Below are 24,981 nucleotides of genomic sequence, written 5' to 3' on the forward strand. Positions count from 1 at the left end.
TGAGAAAAGTCCAAGGAGAAAGTGAGGACTGCAATGCTAGACATTACAGTGGAGAGTGGAGTGCTGGAAAGCACAGCAGTATCCAAGGAGCAGGATAATCAACATTTTGGGCAAGAGCCAATGAAGGGCCCATGCCTGAAACATTGATTCTCCTGCTCCTCGGATACTGCCTGACCTATTGTGCTTTTCCAGCACCCCAATCTCCACTGAAAGAATACCAAGCCTATCAAGTCTGTCTTTATGATTCAAACCTGCCATTCCTGGCAATCTCCTGATAAATAATTTCTGAACTCTCCAGCTTTATAATATCTTTCCTATATATGACCAAAATTGGACACAATACTCCAGAAGAGGCCTCACCCACATCCTGTGCAATCTCAATATGACTTCCTAACTCCTTTACTCCAAGGTCAGAGCAATGAAGGCAAGCATGCTAAGCACATTCTTAACCACCATTTCTCCATGTGACACAAACTTAAAGGAATTATCTACTTGCATCCTTGGGTCTCTGTTCTGCAACACTACCCAGTGCCCTACCATTAATTGTACAAATTCTGCCCTTGTTCGTTTTTATCAAAATGCAATACCTTGCTTTTATCCAAATTAAACTCCATCTACCACTCCTCAGCCCGTTGATCCAATTGATCAAAATCTTTTTGAAATCTTAGATAATCTTCTTCACTGTCCACTATACCCAAATTGTGGTGTCATCTGCAAGCCTACTACTTTCTCATCTAAGTCATTTATATAAATGACAAGTAAAAGTAGACCCTGGTGACATTGTGCTAGCGCTACATGGCATTCCTTCCAGGACCAAGGTAACTGTAAAAGATATGATCCCCAGTGCTAGCCACAGGTGTGGTCCAGATGTGATCCCGCCCACCTTCCCAGGACCCCTTCACCCACCTCCAACACACTGCACCCTGCGCTGGCCTGTCAACTGCCCTCGACCTCCATTTCCAACTGCCGCCGGGACATTAACCGCCTCAACCTGTCTACCCCCTTCCCCCACTCCAACCTCTCACCCTCACAACGTGCAGCCCTCCAATCCCTCTGCTCCAATCCCAACCTCACCATCAAGTCAGCGGATAAAGGGGGTGCAGTGGTAGTCTGGCGCACTGACTTCTACAACGCTGAAGTCAAACCCAAATCGAGGACACCTCTTCCTACTGCCCCCTCGACCATGACCCCATCTCCCAGACCATACAGAACCTCATCACCTCAGGAGATCTCCCACCCACGGCTTTCAACCTCATAGTCCGGGAACCCCGCACTGCCCAGTTCTACCTCCTTCCCAAGATCCACAAGCCTGACCACCCTGGCCAATCCATTGTCTCAGCATGCTCCTGCCCCACTGAACTCATCTCTACCTACCTCGACACTGTCTTATCCCCCCTAGTCCAGGAACTCCCCACATACGTTCGAGACACCACCCACGCCCTCCACCTCCTCCAAGACTTTCGTTTCCCCGGCCCCCAACGCCTCATCTTCACCATGGATATCCAATCCCTCTACACCTCCATCCGCCATGACCAGGGCCTCCAAGCACTCTGTTTTTTTTCCTCTCCAGACGTCCCCAACAGTACCCTTCTACCGACACACTCATTCGTTTGGCCGAACTGGTCCTCACCCTTAACAATTTCTCCTTTGAATCCTCCCACTTCCTCCAGACCAAAGGGGTAGCCATGGGCACACGTATGGGCCCCAGCTGTGCCTGTCTCTTTGTTAGCTATGTAGAATAGTCGATCTTCCGTAATTACACCGGCACCACTCCCCACCTCTTCCTCTGCTACATTGATGACTGCATCGGCGCCACCTCGTGCTCCCGCGAGGAGGTTGAACAACTCATCAACTTCACCAACACATTCCACCCTGACCTTAAATTTACCTGGATCATTTCTGACACCTCCCTCCCCTTCCTGGATCTCTCCATCTCCATTAATGACAACCAACTTGACACTGACATCTTTTACAAACCCACCGACTCCCACAGCTTCCTGGATTACACCTCTTCCCACCCTGCCTCTTGCAAAAATGCCATCCCATATTCCCAATTCCTCCGCCGTATCTGCTCCCAGGAAGACCAGTTCCACCACAGAACACACAAGATGGCCCCCTCCTTTAGAGACCGCAATTTCCATTTCCACATGGTTAAGGATGCCCTCCAACGCATGTCGTCCACATCCTGCACTTCCGCCCTCAGTCCCCACCCCTCCAACCGTAACAAGGACAGAACGCCCCTGGTACTCACCTTCCACTCTACCAACCTTCACATAAACCAAATCATCCGATGACATTTCCGCCACCTCCAAAAAGACCCCACCACCAGGGATATATTTCCCTCCCCACCCCTTTCCGCTTTCCGCCCACACCTCCTCCCTCACCTCTATCCAAGGCCCTAAAGGAGCCTTCCACATTGGTCAAAGCCTTTACCTGCACATCCACTAATATCATTTATTGTATCCGTTGCTCCCGATGCGGTCTCCTCTACACTGGGGAGACTGGGCGCCTCCTAGCAGAGCGTTTGAGGGAACACCTCTGGTACACCCGCACCAATCAACCACACCCCCCCATGGCCCAACATTTCAACTCCCACTCCCACTCTGTCGAGGACATGGAGGTCCTGGGCCTCCTTCACTGCCACTCCCTCACCACCAGATGCCTGGAGAAAGAACGCCTCATCTTCCGCCTTGGAGCACTTCAACCCCATGGCATCAATGTGGACTTCAACGGTTTCCTCATTTTCCCCTTCCCCCACCTCACCCTAGTTCCAAACTTCCAGCTCAGCACTGTCCCCATGACTTCTCCGGACTTGTCCTACCTGCCTATCTCCTTTTCCACCTATCGACTCCACCCTCCTCCCTGACCTATCACCTTCATCCCCTCCCCCACTCACCAAGGATGCTGCCTGACCTGCTGCGCTTATCCAGCAGCACATTTTTCAGCTCTGATGTCCAGTATCTGCAGTCCTTACTTTCTCCAAACTGAAAGACAGTGTCTACTTATTCGCTTTGAAACTCTGAGCTTCTGTATTGAATAAATATAAACACTTCATGCTTCATGAAGACCTGCCCACGTGTCCGAAGCTCTTTGCAATCTATTTACAATTTGAGGAAAAGCAAGAAGTGCTTCTTTAAATGACCTGAGAGTTACATATCGTTATTTATCATCATCTCATAATTCTGTAATTTTTTTTTAAAAAACTGAGCTGCAGCAAGCTCTGAAGGGCAGCTATTGTTTTTCAAAACCTCCCCTGCCATCCCCCACCACTAAACATCATAATGGCACACAATTTATTATTTAGATTTAAGAGTTTAGGGCAAGTTCAAACTGAAGGGTTTTGTTTCAACAACACAGGGTTTATTATGTCCGACTTTCGAGACAAATACCAAAGATTCATCAGTTTTATGAGCTGCTGAGGTTTGAGTGGGGCCTGGTAGATCTCTCACAAAATGCTAACTCTTGGATCTCTTCAGTGATACTACTGAGTGCTTGGCCAGAAAGACGTTGTTTGACCAAGCAACTCCTTAAAAGGGTAGTTATGAGTGCTCCGAGCTGTTACAGAATAAGAAAGATCCTTCACTGTTTCACTAACTAGAAATGATATGGAATGGAATGGACAAGTGCTCTTGAGATAAATTACTTCCTCTAAAGCAGTTTTGCTGTTGTTTATCTAAAGAATAAGCAGAAGCAGAGCCATTGCCAATGTGATGCGTGACAAGGGAAGGCTCAAAAACTTAGGAAAGATGAGGGAATAGGGCAGTTGAAAAGAATAGCTTTGCCAGGAATATGAGGGATTGCTTACCTGTCACTTAGCAAAGAACATTTTGTACAGTAACTGTGATTCAGATGCTGCAAATCACAGTGGCCCAAATTTTAGTGTGCACACAGTTCTCTTTACTCAGCTGTCTTGCCTGAATTGTATCATTTGGTTTAAATGTTATTTTGAAATCTATCCAGATTCTATCAATACCTTGAAATTTGTCACTTTTTAAACTTGTATTCAAAGGTTTCCAAGTATCAGAGTGGGATAGGAACTTATGCACGTTGCCATCTGTATGTATAGGTTTGTGTTTTGGTGTTATCATTCATCAGATTATGACCCACTCCCACTCTCATCCCCCCCCCCTTCACTGGTGCGAACCATTTAATGCAGGAAACCGCTATTGTCAAATTGAATGGTGGAAGAGAGTTAACAGGGTGAATGATTGAGAGAAAAAAGCAGACATTTTCACCATCACCCTCATTCAAAACTCCTATATTCTGGCTCCTGCATACTATAGGTGAAAGGTTTCACATGCATTTCCTAGAGGGGGAGAGACAACGAAGGGGAAAGGAGAGCAAATGATAGAGGGGGGGGGGGAACTGATGAGCAAGCAAGGGGCAAATGCGTTCTCCTTCAGGATTCTATGCATTCCTGCCTCTGTTAGAGGGAACCAACCCAGTTATCACAGGGTTACTCTCTCTAATTCGTTGAGTTATGATTCTCAACAAATATACTGTGCAGGTTGAAGGGAAATCTTCCTTGCAGCTCCTCGAGTTTTCGATCTTTGTTTCTTGCAGTAATTTAGGGAGGCTTCCTTGCTGTAGATTTCTCGGTTTAAATATTATTCTCCTACAACTCACCAGAATAAGCCTTTCTGCAGAGTAATGTCACCCATTGAGTGCTAAAGGTTTGTCGGTATTAGCCTCGGACATTCTCTACTAGTGTCTGTTCAGGGTCTCGAATGGAGGACATGTCATTGTTCTTCCTGATCTAAACCATGGAAACCATGAAATAAATAGACGATCTGGACCATTGAACAAATCTTTGGAATCTCCATTTGATGCCCCTAATTATCAAAAGCTAACACTGGACGTAAAAGGTTAAAAAACTTTACCATTTAGAGATTGGCATCAGCTATCAATGATTTTGGCAGAAACTATTTGACCTGTCAAGATTGGGTTGAACCAGGAGAACTTTATTACCTTTTAAGTGTTCCAGTATGAATAGATGATTACAAATGGTTTGGTGAACAGATGTGCATTTATATTCATCTCCCTCTTGGCCTAAAACACTCTTCTGCATAATATCTGTTGTATTTTTTAAGATTATGTATATTCCTTGTGGATTTTGTTTCCTATAACTTGAGATTTCGACACTGTATTTTTCTTCTTAACGCAGTATATGTCAAAATTGAAGTTCTTTGTTTCTGAATGCTCAGTGTGTACAGCTGCAAAGTCAATTGTTCGATTGCTGAGGCGATCACTGCACACTCCTGAACTAAAGTACATACGTCCCATTCTCTACTGCAGCTGATATCAAATATGTTTTACATTTTTTTTTCTCAAAAGACAAACATTGATTCAAGAAGAAAGCATGTTTCCAACTTGTTATTGTCATGAGTTTAATTGAATCTTGCTGAAAAGAGAGACATTTGGCTGAAGTTCCTTTAATTGCAGTTAGCAGGACAAACACCAGAATGTCAAATTTATAAACAGGCGCTCACAATTTATACTATAGGAGGAAATAGATGTTGATTGCTTGGTATTGGTTAAAGCAGTAGGGAACTGTAAGCTCCTGAAGCTCTTTGCTATTCAAAAAAAGCTGTGAGCCTTCAACATATACCTTTTTTATGTGTGTATGTACATTGTTTATCTCATATGTAAATTGAGACATGTTATAAGCTTGACTACTTAAACTGGTTGTTAATATAGCAGTTAGCACACCCATCAACCAAACATAGATAGAAATCTGAATTCAGAGCAGGAAAAGATCATTCTTTACCTCAAATCTGCTCTGCTATTAGACAAGACGATGACCAAACTAATTGTAATCTCGTTCAGGATTGTTCATAGAACATAGAGCATTACAGCGCAGTACAGGGCCTTCGGCCCTCGATGCTGCGTCGCTCTATCGTACTAATCTGAAGCCCATCTAACCTACACTATTCCATGTATGTCCATATGCCTGTCCAATGGCAACTTAAATGCACTTAAAGTTGGTGAATCTCTACCTTTTGCAGGCAAAGTATTCCATACCCTTACTACTCTGAGTAAAGAAGCTACCTCTGGCATCTGTCTTATACCTATCTCCCCTCACTTTAAAGTTGTGTCCCCTCGTGGTTGCCGTCCCTTTGGAAAAAGGCTCTCCCTGTCCACCCTATCTAATCCTCTGATTATCTTGTATGTCTCTATTAAGTCACCTCTCAACCTCCTCTCTAACGAGAACAGCCTCGCAACATCGAGCAGCCTTTCCTCGTAAGACATTCCTTCCATACCAGGCAACTTCCTAGTAAATCTCCTCTGCATCCTTTCCAAAGCTTTCACATCCTCCTCATAATGCGGTGACCAGAACTGTACACAATACTTCAAGTATGGCCGTACCAGAGCTTTGTACAGCTGCAGCATAACCTCCTGGTTCCGGAACTCAATCCCTCTATTAATAAAGGCCAAGACACTGTGTATGCTGCTTTAACAACCCTGTCAATCTGGGTGGTAACTTTCAGGGATCTGTGTACATGGGCACCGAGATCTTTCTATTTATCTGCACTTCCAAGAATCCTACCATTAGCACAGTACTTTGCATTCCGATTACTCTGTCCAAAGTGAATCACCTCCCCCTTGTCCACATTAAACTCCATTTGCCACCTCTCAGCCCAGCTCTGCATCCTATCTATGTCTCTCTGCAACCTACTATATCCTTCATCACTATCCACAACTCCACTGACCTAAGTGTCATCCGCAAATTTACTAACCCACCCTTCTAAGCCCTCATCCAGATCATTTATAAAAATGACGAACAGCGGTGGACCCAACACCGACTCTTGTGGTACGCCGCTAGTAACTGGACACCAAGATGAACATGTTCCGTCAACTACGACCCTCTGTTTTCTTTCAGCAAGCCAATTACTGATCTAAACTGCTATGTCTCCCACAATCCCATTCCTCCGCATTTTGTATAATAGCCTACTGTGGGGAATCTTATCGAACGCCTTGCTGAAATCCATATACACCACATCAACTGGTTTACTCTCATCTACCTGTTTGGTCACTTCGTCAAAAAGCTCTAAGATTCGTTTGGCACGACCTACCCTTCACAAAACCATGCTGACTGTCCCTGATCAGATTACTTTTTTCTAGTTGGTTATAAATCCTATCTCTTATAACCTTTTTCAACATTTTACCAACAAGTGAAGTGAGACTCAATGGTCTGTAATTACCAGGGTTGTCTCTACTACCCTTTTTGAACAAGTGAACCACATTTGCTATCCTCCAGTCCTGCGGCACTATTCCTGTAGACAATGATGATTTGAAGATCAATGCCAAAGGCTCGGCAGTCTCTTCCCTTGCTTCCCAGAGGATTCTAGGATAGATCCCATCTGGCCCAGGGGTCTTGTCTATTTTCACACTCTGCAATATTTCTAATACTTCTTCCTTGTGAACTTCAATCTCTTCTAGTCTAGATGCAAGTATCTCTGTATCTTCCTCGCCAACACTTTCATTTTCTATAGTGACCACTGTTCAAGTAGTCCTGTCCAATCACAGAATCATGCTGATTGGTAGATGTTCTGTTTTGGGATTCTGTAAGGGCAGGCTGGTTGAGAAAAGTCTGTAATAATACGGTTGCTGTTTCAAATCTTTCTCTCCATTCCCAATGTTCTATTCTATGCAGTCCGCTGCCTATACAGTACTCGGGGCTTTTGATCCCTTCCCTTAAAACTGAAGTCCTTAGCTGGCTGTCTCTCTTCCACAACTTGCGCACTTTTGAAAGCAACATTTTTTTTAACAAAATGACCTGGTCTTAATTTGCATTCCTTTTACTTCTGAAGGTTTCTTTGTTATAAGCAGCGAACTTTCAATTTTAGACTTCTCTAAGTGAGTGGCTTTATCTGTAGTGTAAACCATGTTGTGTGTGTATTAGAGGATGATTGACCAGATGCATACATCTCTCTCTACCTTAGAGCCATAAGTTGTTTGTCCAGATGGAACAGCCACATAGATATTTTCGAATGAACCTGTTCCAAGATGCTATTGCATGCCTCTGGAGCAGGGATGACTTGAAACAAGGGCTCCTGATTCAGAAATAGGGACATTGCCCCTGCCCTGAAAGAGCCTCTTGAAACAGTCACATTGCCTTGAGGAATTGGGCATCTTTCTCCAGTTCTTTCAACTGGAGAAGTTCAAGTTTCACTCTTGCCCTCCAACTTTCATAAAGGAAAGCAGTGAGAGACTTCAGTCTCTCAAGACCATTCCACTGACTGGTCTGTGCCTAATTCTCAAGACTGGGGGTCAGTTTAGCTCAGTTGGCTGCATGCTGGTTTGCGAAGCAGTGTGATGCTGACAGTGTGGTTTCAACCTCCACAGTGGCTGGAGTTACCAAGAATGACTCTCCTTCTCAACCTCCATTCCTCTTGCCTGAGTGTTGTGACCTTCTGGTTAAATCACCACCAATTGTGTGTCTCCAATGAGAGTGCCACCCTATGGTATGCTGAGACTAAGGCAACTTGACTTGATTGTCAAGACTGTCCTGTGATTGTCTTCTACGAAGAAGCAGGACAGAAATTTCTAGAATTTACTTCAGCCGTTAAATGGAGCGCTTCATCTGGATCCCAAGTCCCAAGATAATTCTGTAGGTCAGCTTATTCTAATATGTTAAGGTTGGGTCTTGGTTCATACTCTCTCCAGTTGACATTGTGTAGGTATTCACATGAGGTTTAAGATTAAATGCTGAAAATGTGTTGCTGGAAAAGGGCAGGTCAGGTAGCATCCAAGGAGCAGGAGAATCGCGTTTCGGGCATGAGCCCTTCTTCAGGCTCATGCCCGAAACGTCGATTCACCTGCTCCTTGGATGCTGCCTGACCTGCCCTTTTCCAGCAACACATTTTCAGCTCTGATCTCCAGCATCTGCAGTCCTCACTTTCTCCTTTTAAGATTACATGTCTATAATGCTACTGCCCTGAAACTAACTAAACGTTAATTACTGTTGTGTTTGAAGCAAAAGAAATTCACCAAAAGTCACGTGCCATAATTCAGCCATTAATGGGTCTACATTACTTGTTGCATAACCATGTGACTGACTGCTCCGTTATTGAGTTGAAAATCACACAACACCAGGTTATAGTCCAACAGGTTTAATTAGAAGCTTCCAATTAAACCTGTTGGACTATAACCTGGTGTTGTGTGATTTTTAACTTTGTACACCCCAGTCCAACACCGGCATCTCCAAATCATGCTCAGTTATTGGTGCAGCATAGATGACTTTTTGTAATGTAATCTAAACTGTTATGGAAGGTTGTGATCCAGAAATCTAAATATTCTTAAAATCTGATTTATTGTTAGATGACCATTCACATACTTGAATAAACCTCAGAATTTGTGACCACCTGAGAATAGATTAAATAATTTTTGCTTCAATATTTGACGACAGTTGCAGTTATGTTTCTGAGATACCAGCTGTTTATGTTTCACCATGACCCGCTCTGGATCTTAAATAAATGCAATTGCTTTTGTTTCTGCAGCTCTTGGCCAGATTATGCTGTATGTGGATGGAATGAATGGGGTGATTGACCACAGTGAAACTATCCAATGGCTCTACACACTCATAGGGTCAAAGGTAAGATGCAATAAGAGTACCGTAAAACCCACAGCAGAGTATTGAACAGTTAGTACTTTCATTGCTGCAATCGAGGTGATTGCAGTACATGTCCTGTTTACTTAGATCAGATTCCAGGAGACTTGAATGTGCAAGTTGGGTAGGTCTGTGAATTATATAGCATTTGCTCTCCCACAACGATTTGTCTTGTATATTTGGCTTTGCACAATGATGGAGATATTGTTGTATGCATTAATGATTTTCCAAACCAGTATTAGTGCTCTCAGCAAATTCCTGTGGTAAGATAGCACTGAGCAGAACCACTGACTGAAAAGACTGAAGATAAAGAACAAGAGGCTTCCTCTGTACATACAGCACCAATAACATGGAACGATCAGCTTCACCCTCTCCCTCAATACAGCATAATGAAGAAAAGGTGCTGATAACAACCAATGCTGGAATTCACAGCAGGTCAGACAGCATCCACTGAGAAAGAGCAAACTAACCTCTCTAGTCGAGATAGCTTCATCAGAGGTCAAGTCATCCAGACTCAAGATGTTAGCTTGGTCTTTCTCCATGGATGCTGTCTGACCCGCTGTGAATTCCAGCGTTGGTTGTTATCAGTACAGATTGCAGCATCTGCCATAATTTGTTCCTACATGAAAGAAAGGTACTTGACAGATGAATCAAATACAGGAAATGTCCTCTGAACTCCATTTATTATAGTTTGCCTCCATTAGGCAGATATAATGGAACATTGTACAAGCAACGGTTGTTATACTGGGTTCATAGCCAGCAAGATTTTGACTTTTTAGTGAATATAGTTTATTGTCAACTAAACAGAATTGGTCAAACCACTCTGTGAATCAGCAGTTAAGGGTGGTAAACCAGAAACAGCAGAGGGAAAACTGTCAGAATCGTGGCTATGTTTGGAATGGGTCACCGCCTACTCCGACTGCAATTTGAAATATTTTAACCTATTAACTTGTCTCTTTAAAGACCAAACTCCTGAGGCAGAGCTGCTAATTCTCCAAGTTTGGTGCTTTTCTTCTCCACTCTTCGGCAACACAAACATTTTTCTTGGTTGCGAGCAGCTGTGAAAATTGCAGAAGTTGTTGGTGTATATCTGAAAGAAGTTGTCTACTTTTGATTTAACAATGGGTTAAGGCTGTAGTGTAAAATAAACACTAATTAGTATCCGTAGATAGATAGGTTTCTGGAAAGATTGTATTAACCTGCTCTGCACTTGGATGATGTCATGTTCTTGCAGAGCATTGAGCAGTTAGTACTTTCATTGCTGCATTTGAGGTGATTGCATTATTGCTCTGTTTACTTAGATCAGATTCCAGGAGACTTGAATATGCAAGTTGGCTCATTGTGCTTGCATTGGTAAACCCAGTTTGCTTTTATTTGACAGCGTGTCCCAAAAACAAATACAAAGAATGCAAGTCTGTCATCAGATTCAGGAAGGCTAATTTTAGTAGAAGAAATATTGATGTGCTGGCATCTGCACCAATGAGCACCAATATGAATGCCGGAGTCTGGATTCGATGAGAACAAGTTTATAATCAAGTTTAATTGAAGAGTTGGGATCTTTGAATGACGGTAGCAGTGTGGCTGCTTGGAGAGTTGTAAAATGGACATGTCTTGTCAGTGGTAAAGGAAAGCCATCTGTCTATGAGCACGTTCAACATCTACACTGAATAAAACCAGTTTGAAATCCACAGTCAAACTACATTTTAAATTCCATTGTCCATAAACTCCCACATTGCCTTCCCACCTATTCCTGTCCAATCTGTAATTTTATACCTGCCCAGTTGACACCCTTTAATGACCAACTGCTTATTATCTGAAGCTTCTTCCTGTCCCACCTCCATGTTTTAATGATTTCTGGGAAGCCTAATAGGGCACCTGACTCAGGCATTGGATGTGATGGGTTGAGGAATGACTTCCTCAAGGGTTTCCCCTCTGTTGTGCCAGGGCTTTTGGGCAATGAAACAATCTTGCATTGTTAAGGAGCTGCTCCTCACTGGACATAACTCATACAGGGTAAGCAGAATTAAGAGGAAAAAGAGGAACACAGCTAGGTTGTCCTAGCCACGTGAACATTAGAATTGCTAAAAAGTGAAGCGTATGGAGCAGACTGACTAACATGAGGCAGTAAAGTTTATGGGGTAGTCTTTCAATAATGTAACAGTAAGATTCGTGCCTGGTATCCCTCTGAATACCATTGTATTGTCGTATTTGGGTCTAACTATAATAAAGAAGCCCAAACCTGAAACCAATTCTTGAAAAAGCAAGATTGCTAAGTCATCTTGAGCCCTAGCTCATGAATGTGGGCAGCAAATCTCACAACCAAAGATAATGGTGATGACTGGATTCACTGCCTGGAAAGCAGTTGCAGGCATGAAGATCAAGAAACAGGCCTCAAGTCATTTACACTGAAAAAATCAGATTTTTTTTTCCTCCAAATATTGTTGGGACAGCTTTAAAAAAAGAACAGCAGCCAGAAAAGCCACAGCTGCTGTGGAGAAACATTTTCTAAACAGAAACTTCTGCAGAGAAATTACCACAATCCACTGTATTTCAGATTAGTGCATTTTTACAACCGGTAAGAGGGGAAATGAGCAAAACAAGGAGAGCACTTAAAAGTGCATTAGTAACCAGAGAGAGAAATCTGGGTTGATAACCCATGAAAAGAGCCCAATGACCGATCCGATCTGATTCCTTAGAGAAAAGAAAATGTTTTTGCTTCCGTCCCATGTTCTAACCATCTTTCACAATTTCTAAGCAACTTAATTGGTGACTTTTTTTCGCTTGCTTTTAACTTTCTTCAGACAGGCTTAAAATAAATCAAAGAAAAAAAGGGGAATAAAAATAGTTTTAAGAACAGAAAATGTTGGAGAAATCCAGCAGTTTCTGGCAGCAAATGTTAAGATTTCAACTTGTGTTTGGAACCTGTAGACTTTGGAAGTGGAATCATACTGGAGCTGAAATGTTATCTTTGTTTCTCTCTCCAGATGCTGCCAGACCTGCAGGGGCTTCTCCAGCATTTTGTTTTCATTTCAGATTTCCAGCAATCACAATATTTTGCTGTTGCGTAAAAGTTTATTTTTGGAATTCAAAGTTTAAGGAGCCCCAATGGTGTAGTTTAATGTTTCCGTTTTTATTTCTGATTTACAGCATTAGCAGTTCTTTCTTTTCTTTCAATCTTTTATTTATTAATTTGACAGTTTGAATGAGAAATGCAAGTATTAATCAGCAACTAAGCATTTTCACCAAATTTTAATTGCTTTAAAAACAAGTTGAAGATAAAGAATGAAAGTATGAATCTAATCTCACAGTTTTGAAAATACCTCCGGTACCAAGAAAACTAGTGTGACTGAGGTCAAAGCAGCCATCTTTGATCTAATTAAAAAAATCATTGATTATTATTAATTGACATCATTTTGGGAGTTTCTACCATAAACCTTTCAGATGTTCTCCGACCATTCGATAAAGGGAGCCCAACCTTATATTGAAAACAAAAATAGACGAGCAGAAACTTTTTAGCATTACTACAACAATATTTAGAATAACCAAGATTTAACAACAATTGTAATCAACTAAGAAATCAAGGCAACAAAATGGGCATAGTCCAATGTAATCAGATTAGTAACAATTTATCACGCAGATCAAAAATAATCAATAGCTTCAAGTACATATCCACCATCAGGCATTATAACAAAGTGTACCTGTTTTGTCTTTCCACCAGAAAAATTCAAGCTGATAGATCGGCAAATAGGAAAGCACAATTCTGAAGATTTCAAGTAGCTTCAGGATTGGATACCAAATCAAGTGCACAACAGATTTGCACACCTTTCTGCTTTTTAAAAATATACTGCCTATTTTTCCAATCCACCTGTTCAGAGATGTTATTACACACCTCTTGAGCAGGTGGAACCTGAACCTTGGCCTCCCGGTTTAAGGATGGGGCATTAGGAGTGAGCCACAACAGGGCCCCGTATATGAGAACATAAGATCATGTGTTACACAGACGACAGATCAATGAGAAACCAGTTATGTTTGACAACCACCTAATAGATTTTAATCAATAGTTCATTTTGAGAACAAATTGGACAGTATAAGGACAGTCTTCAACAGCAAAGACTAACTCCCAAAACAGTCTGGAGGTATTAATGAAGCTGTCTGAGCCATGAAGCTCTGGAAACCTCCATCCGGAGCTCTCTTGCAACCCAAATTGTCATTGATGTTTGGATAAATCGACCGCTGATGAATTAGACAAAACAGGATCTAGCTCAAGGATGAGCTATCCAAGTAGCAGTGAATAGGGAGTCCAGAAAATTGTTCAAGGTACAGCAAAAGTTCTATTAAATGCAGAATATTCTATAGAATGGTTACTGTTTAAAGCATAATAGAGCATTTGACAGAAGAAGAACAATCTCTCACCTGAAAATGATTGTATGTGTGAAACCATCAATACAGAATCTGAGGCAATCTTAGCACAGATGTGGTTTCAAAACCTCATCTCAGTGAAACCAAAGCTGTCCACCTATAATCCAAAAATGTAATCATTGTGGCAAAAGAGATCACATCTAGCGGTTAAGCACAGGTTTAAAGAGTATACTCAGCATCAAGCCAAATAATTTCCGAGCTGACTTGTATATTCATGCCTCGTTAAAGAAGCTTGAAGGACAGGCCAGTGCTAAAGCAAAGCAAATTTTTTAATACAGGAAACAGTTACCTGTGAACAAGCAACATCACTCTTTTCTCATTGAAAGTGTACCAGCATGTGATCCAGATGTAAGTGACAGTGAAGCACTTTGTCAGAAAAAGCTATCTGATTCACTGATATCCTTACCTCATCTGGCCTGCATGGGATTCTAGATCACAACAGTATGATTGACACTATAATTGACAATTAAGGATAGGTAATAAATGTTGGCCTAGCCTGTGATGTCCATATCGTCTAATTTTTTAAAAATGTAACAACCAAATTTTTCCATACGTTTCTGCATCACCGCAAGACACTTGAGCAAGCGCTGCTGATCTAATGCAAGCCAGCAGACGAACACTTCACTCGAGTAATACTCTAGGGACCTGGGTTTGAATCCTGCCATGGCACGTAGTGGAATGTGAATTCAATAGAAAAATTGGAATCAAGTGTCAAATGGTCATGAAACTATTGCTGGCTGTCTGAAAAAAAAACCATCTGGTTCACTGATGTCCTTTTGAGGAAGGAAACTGTCATCCTTACCTGGTCTGGCCTACATGTAACTCCAGACCCACAGCAACATGGTTAACTCAGAATTGCATCTGGGCAGTTAGGGATGGGCAATAAATGCTGGCCTCGCCAGTGATGCCCTCATCCTGTGAAAGAATTTAAAGAAAGCAACTTCACCTCTGCAATTTCCATACCTTGTCACTGACTGTCCTTACTCACCTGTCAATATAGGTGCATCACATGAAAGGCTTGTGGCAGTGTGAGCTATAATGTGCTGTAACTGTTTGTTTTAATAAGTAATCTAGATCAGCGTATGAAAGTCAGGATTAATGACCAGGGAATAAAAAGCTTGAATGTGCAAGGACTTCAGGGCCCTTGAGGGACCTTATGATGATGTCATGAAGCTGCCATTCACTGGGTGTAAATACTATGGGTGGGCTGAGGAGAAAGAAAATCCTGGTGGTGAATTGGTGGGACATCTGAAGTCTTAACCATGTGCGTATCAGAAACACGTGGGCATTACTAATCAGCACAACTATTGATGAGCATTAGCTAGGAGAGTTTATTGATTGGTTCTGCAGAGTCAAATAGTTTTTACATTACAGAATGAAGCCATTTGACCCATCATGCCTACACCAACAGTAAGTATTTTGATTTCCTGTCTTTCCTCCATACCCTTGCAATTTGAATGGTTATTTAAATCAAAACAATGCCCTCTTGAATGCCTCAATTGAACCTACCTCCACTACACTTCCAGGGAGTGCATTTCCAGACCCTAACCACTCATTGTGAAAATGCTCACACTCATTTTGCATTTACTGCTTTGCAAAACAGTTTTAAAGTATGCCCTCTGGTTCTTGACCCTTTTATGTGCAGGAGCAGTTTCTGCCTTGTTACTCTGCCCAGATCTAGTGTGATTTTGAAAAACATCAATCAAATCACCCTTAGTTTCTTTTTCCTTTCCTCCAAGGAAGACAGTCCCAGTTTCTTCAATCTGATCCATAACTGAAGTTTTTCATCCCTGGAACCATTCAGCTAAACTTCTTCCACATGCATTAATTCTTCCTAAAATGTGTTGCCCAGAACCGCACATACTGTTACAGCTGAGGTCTAACCAGAGTCCTATTAAATATCAGCATAAACTCCCTGCTTTTCTATCTATATTACTATTAATGGAGCAAATTAACTGTATGCTTTATTAATCATTCTCTTTACCTATCCTGACACTTTTTTAGTTACTTGTGCACACATACATGTAGGTCTATTTGCTTGTATCCAGCCTTCAGAATACTATCCTTTGATTTTTAGACAATCTTTCAGTATTCTTCATGCCAAAATGTATATTTTGATTTGATTTTTTTATTCTCACATGTACTAAGATACAGTGAAAAGTATTGTTTTGCATGCTAACCAGGTAAGTCGTACAGGACTATATTAGAGTAATAGAACAGAATGCAGAATATAGTATTACAGCTAAAGGGAAGTTGCAGAAAGTTCAATTCTATTGTATGAGGGATCCATTCATAACTCTGTTAACAGCAGGGAAGAAACTGTTCCTCAATTTGTTAGTACGTGTTTTCAAATTTTTATATCTTGTGCCTAATGGAAGAGAGTGAAAGTGAATAACTGGGGTGGGAAGACTCTTTGATTATGTTGGCTACTTTTCAAAGACAACAGGAAGTGTAGATTGAGTCAATGGATGAGTCTGATTGTGATGATGGACTGGGCTATATTCACTACTCTAATGTTTTACGCTCTTGGGCAGAGAAGTTGCAGCACCAAGCTGTGATTTATCCAGATGGGATGGTTTCTATGGTGCATTTTTAAAAAGTTGGTAAGAGTTATTGTGGATATGTTGAATTTCCTTAGCCTTCTGAGGAAATGGAGGCATTGGTATGCTTTCTTGACCAGAGTGTTGAAGTGGATGGGCTAGGCCAGAGTGTTGGTGATATTTACTCTGGGGAACTTGAAGCTCTCACCCACCTCCACCTCAGTACCATTGATACAGACCAGGGTATGTCCTCTACTCCGCTTCCTGAAGTTGATGACCAGCTCCTTTGTTTTGCTGACTATTGAGAGAGAGATTGTTGCCTTTACACAGTGCCACGAAGGTGTCAACCTCTTTATCCTGTACCGAGTCGTCATTGTCTGAGATCTGACCCACTGCAGTGGTGTCATCAGCAAATTTATAAATGTAGTTTTAGCTGAATTTGGCCACAGAGTTATAAGTCATAGAGATGTACAGCACGGAAACAGACCCTTTGGTCCGACTCGTCCATGCTGAGATATCCAAAAGTAATCTAGCCCCATTTTCCAGCATTTGGCCCAAATCCCTCTAAACCCTTCCTATTCATATACCCATCCAGATGCCTTTTAAATGTTGTAATTGTACTAGCCTCCACCACTTCCTCTGGCAGCACATTCCACACGCTCACCTCTGCATGAAAAGATTGTCTCTTTTATATCTTTCCCCTCTCACCCTAAACCTATGCCCTCTAGTTCTGGACTCTCCTAGCCCAGGGAAAGTACTTTGTCTATTTACTCTATCCATGCCCTTCATGATTTTATAAAACTCTACAAGGTCACCTCTCAGCCTCTGACGCTCCAGGGAAAACAGCCCTGACCAATTCAACTTCTGCCAATAGCTCAAATCCTCCAATCCTGGCAACATCCTTGTAAATCTTTTCTGAACCCTTTCAAGTTTCACAACATCTTTCCGATAGGAAGGAGACAGGAATTGCATGCAACATTCTAACAGTGGCCTAACCAATGTCCTGTATAGCTGCAACATGACCTCCCAACTCCTGTACTCAATACACTGACCAATAAAGGAAAGCATGCCAAACACTGGCTTCATTGTCTTGTCTACCTGCAACTCCACTTTCAAGGAGGTATGAACCTGCACTCCAAGGTCTCATTGTTCAGCAACACTCCCTTAAGTGTATAAGTCCTGCTCATTGGCCCATCTGATCAAGATCCTGTTGTAGTCTGAGGTAACCCTCTTCGCTGTCCACTACACCTTCAATTTTGGCATCATCTGCAAACTTACTAACTATACCTCTTATGCTCACATCCAAATCATTTATGTAAATGACAAAAAGTAGAGGCCCAAGCACCAATCCTTGTGGCACTCCACTGGTCACGGGCCTCCAGTCTGAAAAACAATCCTCCACCACTACCCTCTGTCTTTTACCTTTGAGCCAGTTCTGTATCCAGCTAGTTCTCCCTGTATTCCATGAGATCTAACCTTGCTAACCAGTCTCCCATGGGGAACCTTGTCGAATGGCTTACTGAAGTCCACATAGATCTCACATACTGCTCTGCCCTCATTAATCCTCTGTTACTTTTTCAAAAAAACTCAATCAAGTTTGTGAGACATGATTTAAGTGTATAAGGTGTAGGTAAAAGGTTGAGTACAAAGCATTGTGTGGCACCAGAGTTGAGGATTGTTGTGGAGGAGGTGTTGTCACCTATCCTTACTGGTTGTGGTCTGTGGGTCAGGAAGTCAAGGATCCAATTGCAGAGGATGACAGAATCCAAGGTCTCAGAATTTGGAGATGGATTTTCTTGGAATTATGGTGTTGAAGGTGGAGCTCAAGCCAATAAATAGGAGCTTGACGTAGGTGTCCTTGTTATCCTGATGTTCCAGGGATGAGTGTAAGGCCAGGGCGATGGTGTCTGTTATAATGGTGGACGAGTTGTGTGTCTCTAGGCAACCTGGGAAGCTGGAGTGGATGTGTACCATTACTCACCTCTTGAAGCACTTCATAATGGTGGATGTCAGAGTCACTGGGTGGTAGTTATTGGGGTATGTTTGATTTTTCTTGGGATGACGGTGGTCGTCTTGAAGTAGGTGGGACCCTCCCATTGTAGTAAGGAGTGGTTTAAAGATGTCTGCAAATACTCCTGCCGGCTGGTCCATGCAGGATCTGAGTGCCCGGCTGGGGATTCCATCCGGAACCAGTCACTTTCTGTGGGTTCACTCTCCAAGGCCGATCTGATGTCTGTGGTGGTGACTGAGGTGTACCCAAGGCTGTCAGGGTAGGTGACATCATTTCACTGACCTGTTCAAAACGAGCATCAAGCTCATCGGGGAGAAGTGCATTGTTGTCAGCGATTCTATTTGGCTTTGCTTTGTAACCCACTTTGCTTTGTATTGTGCAAGCCTTGCTACAGTTGGTTTGTGTTCATGTGGTTAGGCTGGGGCTCGTGTTTACTCTGGTGTATTGTCTTTTGGTGATACCATCACTGCATTGAAATTCATCTGCCCAGTCCACCAGTTCGTCCATTTCCTTTCAATAATCTGTCAAAAGGTTGAACCTGCTATACTTCTGAATACTGTATATTGTAATGTTACATCTTAAAATATTATCAACAGCCCAAGATTGAAGGCGGCTTTTGACCTTGCATTCTAGGCCAGTCTGTCATGAACCCAAACCTTTCAATGTAGGCATAAAACCACACGCAAAAAAAAAGACCATCTACATTGAGATACTCACTAAAGTTAGTTCCACGTGGGTAGTCCTTTTCCACATACCCGTTCTTCCCTCCACCTCTCCCATCTCCCACTCACCTCTTGGCTTCAACTTTCCTTCCCATCATAGGACTGCTAGCTCTAGCTCTAGCTCCCTGGATTCTGGGGTCTGCTTCTGATCCCAGTCTTGGCTGCTGGTGTAACTACAGGGCGGGGAGCGAATCAAATTGGCCTACAGCTCCCAAAGGCAGGACTTCTGCTCGACTGGGAGATAACGCTGTCAGTCCATCTTCATACGTTAACAAAACTGCCAATTTTACTCGATGGAAAGAATTGGGTGAGGAATATTTAGATTTGTGCCTCCATTTCAGAGTTCAGAGAAACAAGACAAGTTGCATGTATAAAATTAGCTTGTGCTGCTGCAGTTTCAACAAACCGTCTGTTCTCTGATCCTTCCCGATTTGTAGAGAGAAACAAAATACTGAGCTTACAGTGCCTTAGGTGAATGTCTTCTGTTGCGATCAGAATCGTTTTGGTTGTACAAGTAATCAGAAAGGGATGTTGGACCTTCAAGGCTTGTATTCTTGACTAGTTTTGAAATAAAACGCAGACTTATAAAAGGGCAAGTCATAAATCGGAGCCTCTCTTACAAACACAACTTCAGTCCCCCTCAATTCTTAACTGCATTTTCATCCTACTGCTACCAGTGACATGAATTTGAAAGTACAAGTGCTATTTGGTGCATCAGACTCATTACTGTTCTGACAATGCACATTAGGAATTGTAAGCTGACCTTATTTAGTAAGAAGGACAGTGAATAGTGAATAGTTGATGCTGAAACTTCAGAAATAAAAGCTTCAGCTTAATTTATGACTCTTAAAGCTAATGGAATTTATGTTACGGATACCAATTTAACATAGCTGGAGCTCCTTCGCTCTGTCCGTAGGAATGACCTTGGCCCCACAGTTCAATAAACCCCTTGCTGTCATGTTAACATTTCTGTCCTGGGCTTGTGGCAATGTTCCACTGACACACAATGCAAACTGGAGAAACAGCATCTTGTTTTCTGTTTGGGCACTTCACAGTCTCCCAGTCTCGATGTTGAATTCTGTAACTTCAGAAACTGACTGCACTGTGTTCTTCGTTTTTGTTGCATTCTCCACCATTCCCTCCCCCAACAGCCACAACATTGTCTTGTTTGTGTCTCATTTACTTGGCTCTTAGTTTAGACTACCCATTCTCACCCTTTTGCACTTTAATTCATACCCATTTTGCAGCTCTCTTATCATTTACCACTATCGACAATCCTTTTGTCTTCTGCCCTGGGAATCTCCTGTCCCCTTGCTCCTCCTCCACATCTCAAAAGTAGCAAAGTGTACATTTTTCGACACCTTTCAGTTCTGATGCAGAGTCATACGAGACTCGAACCATTAATGCTGTCTCTTTCTTCACTAATGTGGAGAGAGAAAGTGAGGTTCTCCAGCATTGTGTTTGTTTCAGATTCCCCGCTTCTGCAGTATTAATATAGCCAGCCTATTTCAGTTCCTATCAATATTGTCCTGCAAGCCTGGGTGAAGGAGGAAAAATAACGACCCTGACTTTGCTGACAAAATAATAGCAAGATTAATGTCCCTTGTCATTATTAACGTAGATTGGATAATAACTTGTGAAGAGATGCCCAGAGCATTGTGAATTGCTGCAAGTTGCTGAATAATTTGCACCATTCTCTTGTTAGGTGTGTCGACATGACAGCTTATCCTTAACCTCCCCATACATCTCAAGAAATTCCTGTGTTTGCAAATTAACTTGCCAGTTAAACTGTCTGCAGAAAGTTCGGGTTCTACTCATTGGTGTACATTCCTGTTCATGAAATAAATGTGATCTCTCTCAACCTCTGGAGTAAAAGGGTTACTTTTGAAGCTCTCATTGCTACGGGTAATGTATTATTTTTCCTTGCAATAGTCACTTTAGCAGCATTGCAGTTTTTTTTAAAAAAAAGAGATTGCCAGGCAATCTCTTGACATTTTGCAAGGAGAATGGGAAAAATTATTGGTTAAATACTGGATGTCTGCACTTTCTAATGACTGTAGTACATTGTGAAAACCAATTGCAAATCCATCATCTCAGTGAAATCTTGATGCTTTGTAATTGCCAACCTTTAATATGGGCTGCACTGGAAGTGGCAGTACCCAGTGTGTCTTATACCTGGATGTATGTTTTCCCACTGAGAAGAAAGGTTTGTTTTCAGACATTAGATTAGATTAGATTAGATTACTTAGTGTAGAAACAGACCCTTCGGCCTTACAAGTCCACACTGACCTGCCGAAGCGCAACCCACCCACACCCCTACATTTACCCCTTGCCTAACACTACGGGCAATTTAGCATGGCCGATTCACCTGACCCCGCACATCTTTGGACTGTGGGAGGAAACCGGAGCACCCGGAGGAAACCCACGCAGACACGGGGAGAATGTGCAAACTCCACACAGTCAGTCGCCTGAGGCGGGAATTGAACCCGGGTCTCTGGCGCTGTGAGGCAGCAGTGCTAACCACTGTGCCACCGTGCCGCCCACATGTTGTCACCATACTAGGTGATATCATCAGTGAACCTCTGATGAAGCGCAGGTGGTATGGCCCACTTTTTACTTGTGTTTGGGTTTCCTGTGGTGATGTCACCACAAGAAATGACATCACTGACCCAAGGAAACTTAAACGCACAAGTAAAAAGTGGGTGATAGCACCAGTGCTTCCTCAGAGGCTCACTGATGATGTTACCTATATGATCGCGAAATGCCTGAAAACGAACCTTCCAGCTCAGCGAGCAAACCTACATCCAGAACCTCCACCTGAGCAACAAATCTTCTCAAAACTGCTGTCTTATATCTGGATGTAAACTTGCATAACTTGGAGGTGAATGATGTTTACCAACGACTTCACTAGCTACCATTTGAAAGACATATACATTTCAAATGCATTCAAAAACTGAGCAGTGTAATATGAAACTTAAAGATGAATGTCTGAAGTTGCTGCCTGGGAATATTCTGAAGTTGCCACTCAATGAAACGAAGTATCATCAGGCTACCTTTTTGAGTTGGTCTTGCACTTCCAGCTAACATTCTCATTGCTTGGTCAGTGACTTCACTCTGCAGTTGAACCATGAGTTTTCTGTTAGTGTTTTGAGAAATGTGGTGTGGAAGCATTCATTGCAGTCTGCCTAAGTTACACAGAGCAAGAGTGATAATATTTTCAACATGTGCATCTGAATGTATTAAACACTTTTTTTCTCAACTAGTGAAAGGTTACTTTCTCACATTGGGGTACTCTGTGTGGCTGATGTAACAGAAAACACTTCGGTGTCTTACAGTTTGGACCCATGACTTCTCTCTCCTTTTTCTCCATTTGCCTGCTTTTTGGTCATTCTGTTTCCTCCCCTTCTGTATTCTCCTTTTCACTTTTGGGTCATATTTCTAGCCCCTGGCTGTCCAATCCCAGCCCAACTCCATTCCTACTGGTGTCCCAAACTTGGAGGTATCCTCTGTTTTCCCCTGTGTCCAATGTAGCACTTGTCTTTGCTCTTCATGTCACACAATGGTCACACTCATACAGTTCCTCTGCTTTCTCACTCTACACAGCTCTCCTCCATTCAACAAGATCATGGCTGATCTGATGATCCTCAACTCCTCTTTCCTGCCATTTTCCCCCATAACCCTCTATGTCCTTACTAATTGAACGTCTGTCTATCTTGGTCTTAAATGTACTTACTGACCAAACTTTAAGACTGTGATAATGGATTCACAGCCTCAGAAGAAATGCTTCTCTGTCTTAAATGTATGATCTCTTATTCACTTGGGTGCATAACCTTTTGTCAGTCTCATTTACCCCTTGGACTTTGCCAGGCCATCAATAATCGCCATTACTTGCCACCCATCCCCATGTTACTGATCAAAACTCTTCTAATCTTTTTTTGATTTGGGGCCAATTGCATTGACGTCCTGACCTTTATGAAATGTGACTCATGGGCAGTGGTAGTAATTACCCTTACTAGTTTGTTTGACTGACCATACTTTCCACCATCTCACTGCTCACATTGCTGGTGTGGTTTGGTGACTATTTCCAAATCTTACCTCACATCTTCTCCCTAATTCTTGAACTGGCTCACATCCATCTCTTTTCACCTCTCCTTTAAGATCCATCCAGCGACCCCGACATTGAATTTATCTTTCCTTTCTTCCCGCGGTCCCTGCCTGGATAACTCCCTTGCCATTGGCAATTCAGCCACCCCCATCTCTGTTCCCCTTCTCTTCTTCCACCCCCACCCCCCTCCCCTCACTCTATACAAACTCTTGGACTTTTGTTCATGGTCGCTTCCTAGGTGCTGCCCATTCACGGGCCTACATATATTTCAATGGTCTCATTCACAACTCCAGCTGCTCCCTTCTCTCTCTTGACCCACATCTGTTCCGACTTGATTCTGTGCTTGCCCCAAAGGGAGGAAAACATTCTTACCAAAGCCAATAATCATTTTTTTTTTCCGACCACCTCCAGTACTATAATCTAGTCAAAGTCCTTGTTCTTTTTGTTTTGCAATTTTATTGGAACAACTTGTCTTTCAAACAGATTCTCTCACCGCCTCAACAATTGATGGCTGCACCTCCCAACAGCCTGAGCCTCACATTCTAGAATTTACTTCCTAAATCCCTCGCGTATTTTCTCCTCTCTTCGCCTCCAGCTCACTATTAAAACCCAACCCTTCAACCAAGTTTTTGGTGACCTTCGGTTGAGTATGATCTGATTCCATCCGTAGCCCCTTTTGTGACACTTTTCTTTCGATGTTTAAAAGCCCTACATTAGCCCTACAACGTGGAAACCGCCCTTCGGCCCAACAAGTCCACAACAACTCTCTGAAGAGCAAACCACTCAGACCTATTCCCCTATATTCACCCCTGATTAATGCATCTAGCACTATGGGCTAATTCATCTAACCTGCGCATCTTTGGACTGTGGGGGGGAAACTGGAGCACCCAGAGGAAACCCACGAATGTGCAAACTCCACACAGACAGTTGCCAGAGGCGAGAATTGAACCCGGGTCCCTGGTGCTGTGAGGCAGCAGTGCTAACCGCTGAGCCACCATGCCGCAACAAGCTGTTTACAGATCCTCAGCGTGTTGAGAGAGTCTGAAGTTTTCAAACGTTCTTTAGTGGCTGTTCACCCCAGACCTATAACTGTCCGATCCTGAGGCGTTAGACTTTTGTTCAGACGCTGCTCTGTGTTGCATGCCTGTAATCAGTCAGTCACTCTGCAGCAAATGTTCCTGGGTTAAGCTGTACAACCACAGTGGTGAATCGCTGTCGGCATGCTTTTGACATTTGCTGTACAGTTGCTGCCGTTTATTTTCTGATGGGACGAGTTACTGAGATTGAAGTACATAGTCAACACAAGCCTGGCCAAAAGCTATAAAGAAGAAAGGCCAGGCTTCTAACATTTTCATGTCTGTAATCTTTTGTTAACTGTAAAACTTTCTCCTCTGAGTCTTTAACCTACTTTCAGTTCCCAAACGGCATCACTTTTAGTGGAAACTAATCCATTTTCAAAGTGCTGTTGACTAATCTCCAAAGACTGAGTGGAATGTCAGGACGAGGTTGATACAACAAGGTTGATTAAAGATTTATATCGCACATATTGTTTTAATTTCTATTTCTTATCCCCT

The 24,981-nt window shown here is 42.6% G+C and overlaps 1 protein-coding gene across 3 annotated transcripts in view; it reads left to right on the top strand.

Moving 5' to 3' along the window:
- Positions 1–24,981, top strand: part of fhod3b (formin homology 2 domain containing 3b) — a 609,516-nt gene that overhangs the window by 359,313 nt on the left and 225,222 nt on the right. For all 3 annotated transcript variants that reach the window (XM_060850278.1, XM_060850279.1, XM_060850280.1), the window contains exon 6: positions 9,501–9,595. In XM_060850278.1, the coding sequence (XP_060706261.1) occupies positions 9,501–9,595 (95 nt within the window). The remainder of the gene's footprint in view (positions 1–9,500; positions 9,596–24,981) is intronic.

Source organism: Hemiscyllium ocellatum, chromosome 34 (genome assembly GCF_020745735.1).
Source record: "Hemiscyllium ocellatum isolate sHemOce1 chromosome 34, sHemOce1.pat.X.cur, whole genome shotgun sequence".
In the NCBI taxonomy this organism is placed as follows: Eukaryota; Metazoa; Chordata; class Chondrichthyes; order Orectolobiformes; family Hemiscylliidae; genus Hemiscyllium; species Hemiscyllium ocellatum.